Source organism: Triticum urartu, chromosome 2A (assembly GCF_056163025.1).
Source record: "Triticum urartu cultivar PI428250 chromosome 2A, HENAU_Tu73, whole genome shotgun sequence".
NCBI classification, from domain to species: domain Eukaryota; kingdom Viridiplantae; phylum Streptophyta; class Magnoliopsida; order Poales; family Poaceae; genus Triticum; species Triticum urartu.
In genome coordinates, this window is record NC_141874.1 from 135,748,542 (window position 1) to 135,753,258 (window position 4,717).

Consider the following 4,717-nt stretch of genomic DNA (forward strand, 5'->3'; position numbering starts at 1 on the left):
TTCTCCTCTTTTTGAAGAAAATGTAGTCATGCAATAAAGCTGGCCTTTATACTCCTAACAGCCTGTTTGATAACCATTCGGGCAAGGGAATGAGAGTTTCCACAAGGGTGTTTATGGAAGAATTAGGCATGGGAAGTAGAGTTTTACTCCCATTCTCTTGTTTGATATATGATAGAAATTAGCGTGGGATAAAACTGTGCTCACGGATTAACAGGGTACCCTTGGAAAGAGATGGGTGGGAATTGGCTTTCTCAACTTCCATTTCCCTTCTCACTTAAACTTCCATTCCCTCTAATCAAATAGTGGACTTTTAATCTTCTCACCCCTCAACTCTCATTCCCCATCCTTAACACGCTGTAAAAAAAACTCCAGCAGCAGCCAGAGCAGAAGTTGTTTCTTATTAGGCAGGACCGACATGTGAGCCAAGAACTTATTAAGTTATTTCGTACTTCCATCGTCATCCGAATCGCTATCTCAGCGTACTATTTCTTGCTAACATACATCATCCGATTATAATCTCTGCAGATGAAGACAGTCCATATGAGAGTTTCTCCCTAACCCGTTGCTTGCTAAGTTCATCCACTGGAAATCTTGGCAATTCAAGGTTTATAGCATTGCACTTCTTGCATGGGATTTTATCTGGCAACTCAATTCTTTTCAAGCTGACCGCTTGTTCCATGACAAGCCTTATATAATTCATCACCTTCTCTACCTCCTCAAACCCTTCCATCGCCAGCAACTTCAGGTTCAAGTGCTTGAAGTTGGATGTTTCCCACACCAAGTTGGTCTTGCTGGCACTATCCTCATAGTTACTGAGTTTACATGAATGTCGAGATAACTTCATGGACCCAGAAAAGAAACAAGAAAGATTACATTAGAAGTTGCAATCAACCTCGATATTAATATTCAAAATGCAGCAGATCAATAGCAACAAGATCTTCCAAGTAAATGTATGGTTGCTAATAAAGGTCAGACCCTGTTTGGAATGTAGAGTTTTTGAAGAAATTTGTAGAAATAAAATCCTATAAACAAAGTTCTTATGTATCCATGAAAAATTAATTTCTTAGATTCCTACAAAATTAATGAACTATGTCACAACCCATAGGAATTTTACAGGAAAATTTATTTGTGTCATGCACCTCCCTCTGTTCCTCTGCAAAATTCCTTTGAAGCATCCATATACATCTCTGAAGAACAATTATTCTGCCTTTCAGTCCTGTACGATTGTTAATCATTACCATACAATCCATGAGTTCTCCCAGTTTATGTATCCCAAAGAAGACCGTAATAACACTTTTACTGTTTTTCACAGAGTAGAGTTACAATGCTCGTAGATGGTTAATGCTAAATATCTTGAGGCGTAACATGTCGAGGCAAAAATGATGAAAAAACCGAAGTAACAGACTTACATACAAGTTCTCCAGAGAGGGTGCACCTTCAAGGATAAACAGAGTCCAATTCAGATCACACTCAGCAAAGATGTTGTACAGATGCACATCTCTCAGTTTGCTGAATATAGGTCTGAGGTGTCGTGGATCTTCGGGCTTAATCCAAATCTGCCGTAAAAGAAGAGTATAATATAACATGATGAGTTGAAATGCAAATCTGAATATACAAGTATACACTGAATTTGAAATAAATAGATAAAGGTAGCTTACCATTTCAGTGCGAAAATTCAAATGCAGAACCGTCATGTTGCTGTTACTAGATAAACACTGGCTCAACACGAATGTTGTCTGCCAAGACAGGGCAGGAGAGGCCAAGCATACTTGATCAAGCTGAGGAACGCAGCCAAAAGACACCGAGGGGTTTTCGCCGTACCAAGTATCGTAGACCAGTTGCCTCAGTTTAGGAAGGCAGATTAGGTCAACTTGTATGCACCCAAAGCAGATAAGTTCGAGCGCGCCGAGCTCCGAGCATGGGGCATCAATCTCTAGGAAAGATTCCTGGACCAATTCACAGGATCTCAAGGAAAGGAGCTTAAGTTTGTTGCAAGTGTTGAGGAGATTGGTGACATCTGAGTTTTCAAATGCAAGGTTCTGCAGGGTTAGTTTTGTGAGCGCTTTGAAGGCACCAGGGCAAGCATTGGAGAATGACATGAGCCGCTGCCCGAACAGGACTAATTGGTCATCACTTGGACGATCCACATCAGCACACGCGGCGAACTCGAGCCATTCAGTCTCGCCGCTCTTCACGGCGTCCCCGACCGCATTGCCGATAGAGGTCAAGTAAGGGTCTATCAGGTAGAAGCTGAGCTGTAGTCTCTTGATGATCCTACCGCATGTCAGTGTTGGAGGACACAGCAATAACCTTGTCTTTGCATCTGTGTATGCCTTCATTATCTGATCTGTCGTTCGACCAGCATCGTCGTGGAAGTCTGTGACGCTGATGAGCAGATGAGAGAGTTGGTACGGAAGGTGCCTCCATCGTCTCGCGACGGTGCTGGCCTGGATTGCTGCTCTCAAATCAAGGCACTCGAGGATTTCTAGCAGAATGTCATTCGGGAGCGCACTAATTCTATCTTCGTCTTCTATCGCACTCATCCTATCTCCGCCTTTGATCTGCAAAACAAATAGTTGAAAGAAAATAAAAAACAAGTAGCGCGCCACTTTTTCCGTCGGATGCGGTAACAAGCAGGGGGAGTTGGTAATGAACTTACAATGTTGCGCGCTGACTCCGTGATTAGAGAGCACCGGAGACTGGTTACTTGGGCGCCGGACGATCAACAATCTGACTCAAAAGGCCAGTCGGCAGGTCGCAACCCATGACATATCGAGAGAGAAGCCGAACTACCACGAGTTGCATTAGGAAACTACCAAGAATCCTCCTCCGCCACATACTCCTGACGTGGTGAGCGACGAGGGCCACGGTTGCCGGGAGAACAGATTGTGCTCATTCACGTTAGGGAATCGTCTAACAAGGAGGAGGATACCAGCTGATCATCACCTCGATGCATCGTATCCGTATGAAGTAAATTATATCTAAGGCACTTGAATTTAGATTTAGATTAGTTTTGTCCCTTTTTTACGTCACCTTTTTTACTATAAGAAAAATCAAGTGTGGGAGGTCACATTTCCCCCCCGAGCCCTCCATGCGCCTGCACACTGCTATGTCTCCACCTGAGTCGGCGCCGCTCTTATCCAGCCGGGGCGAGCCGACACCGCGTGCACGACACCCCGTGGTGGCACCCAACCTCGGCATCGTTGCACACGTATATACGTCATTCCTCTCACCCATTTGTCGTCAGTAGCCATCACCACTCGATCAAACCCATGCAGCCAGAGAAAGGGCTGTTGAGGGTCTCCTTCCTTAGGAGTGAATTGCAAAAAATCACCACATTAAAGCCTAGAGTTGCAGAAAAGACTCTTCTACGTTTTTGTACCAGAAAACACTGATTTCGCGCCTAATCATTTGCAGAAAACACCAAACCTTCTGTTGGGGCATTTTAAGCACTATTATAACAGGTGGGGCCCGATTTTGGGGACGTGGCGTCACGGCCACGAGCTCACGCCATCTAACGGCGTGGCAGCCGCTACTGCTCCGGCGTGTGGGTAAAAACAGGTTCGATCCAGCTCTCTCCTCACACTCTCGCCTCTGCCTCGCCCTCTCCTCACTCTGTTCTTCCTCCCCGGCGCCGCCAGACCGCCGACCGCCGTTCTGCTGCTCCCCGGTGCCATGGTGTCATGGAGCGACGAGACCAGTGAGGATTCAGTCCTGAACATCTCCTCCTCCTGCGATGGCATCATCAAGGTCAGCTGGTTAGATACCTAGAGCTAGGGTTAGGGTTAGTGAATTGGGGATTTTTTCGCTGAGCTCGATCTGAACCTAGCCTTCTCTTTGCTTGCTCCCGCAGCTTCCAGCTACGATGCACGATCCGAATTTCAATGGTACCGACGCAGATGTGAATGTGTTGTGTGAACACGGTGAGCCGGCAAACGCTTTGTAGCATTTGAAGGGATGCACACGGGCAGGAGGTTTCTTGGATGTGCTAAGAAGGTATGATTCACATCCTATGTAAAGGAAGTTGTTTGCTTAATGCTTTGTTTATCAAGCTCTTAAGATTTTTTAGCTTGGTCTTTGTTTAGCCTGTTATGACATGCCTTGTCATTAGTGGATTTTTTTAGCTTGTTCTGACCACACATTGTTTATTGTGGTCAGTGCTTACTCCTTTGTTTATCAAGTTGTTAAGCTTGGTTAAGTGCTTTGTCTTTGTTTAATTTGCTTTAGCCGCTGTGTTGGAGTGTGTTCTCATTAGTGGATGGTAGTCATTGTTTATTATGGTCAATGCTTAATGACTTGTTTATCAGTGGGCATTGTTAATTTGTCTGTTGTATGGTAAGGAACATGTGAGTGCTTAGTGACTTGTTAATTTATCTGTTTAACAGTGCACATATTAGATACATGAACCTGTTGGTTTGATGGTCTTAGACAATTATTTATTCTTTTATTGTTTATAATACAGGAAGGCATAAACTGTGGAGTAGTTCAATGGATTGATTTTGAATGGCCAGACTCAATGGAGAAGGCATTGGCCAAGCTATGGGATATGTATGAGGAGACTAAGTCAGCTAGGACCAATGACAATCTAGAGAGTTCCTTTGCAATTCACAACCTGACAGAAGAGAAGAAGAAACTACAGGAGAACTATGACAGTTTGTATGCTGGTGTGAATGCTCTTTTGAATGCCCGGCAGGAGAGGGGTGTGGAGTTAACCAAT

The 4,717-nt window shown here is 44.5% G+C and overlaps 1 protein-coding gene across 1 annotated transcript; it reads right to left on the minus strand.

Annotated features, from left to right (window-relative positions):
- Window positions 1-502: 502 nt before the first annotated feature.
- On the minus strand, window positions 503-3,677 carry LOC147984282 (uncharacterized). Its single transcript, XM_087541039.1, has 4 exons — window positions 3,615-3,677; window positions 1,659-2,561; window positions 1,410-1,556; window positions 503-838 (listed from the first exon to the last, which is right to left on the minus strand). Exons 1-4 carry the CDS (start codon window positions 3,675-3,677, stop codon window positions 503-505), a joined length of 1,449 nt encoding a protein of 482 aa, XP_087397165.1.
- Window positions 3,678-4,717: the final 1,040 nt, after the last annotated feature.

Bases quoted from the DNA above. Each gene is read 5' to 3' on its own strand.
- LOC147984282 (XM_087541039.1), bottom strand. From the start codon at position 3,677: ATGGCACCGGGGAGCAGCAGAACGGCGGTCGGCGGTCTGGCGGCGCCG. The intron at 1,557-1,658 runs GTAAGCTACCTT...CTTTTACGGCAG, and splicing joins TGAATTTTCGCACTGAAATG to ATTTGGATTAAGCCCGAAGA. The intron at 839-1,409 runs GTAAGTCTGTTA...GGGTCCATGAAG, and splicing joins CCTCTCTGGAGAACTTGTAT to TTATCTCGACATTCATGTAA.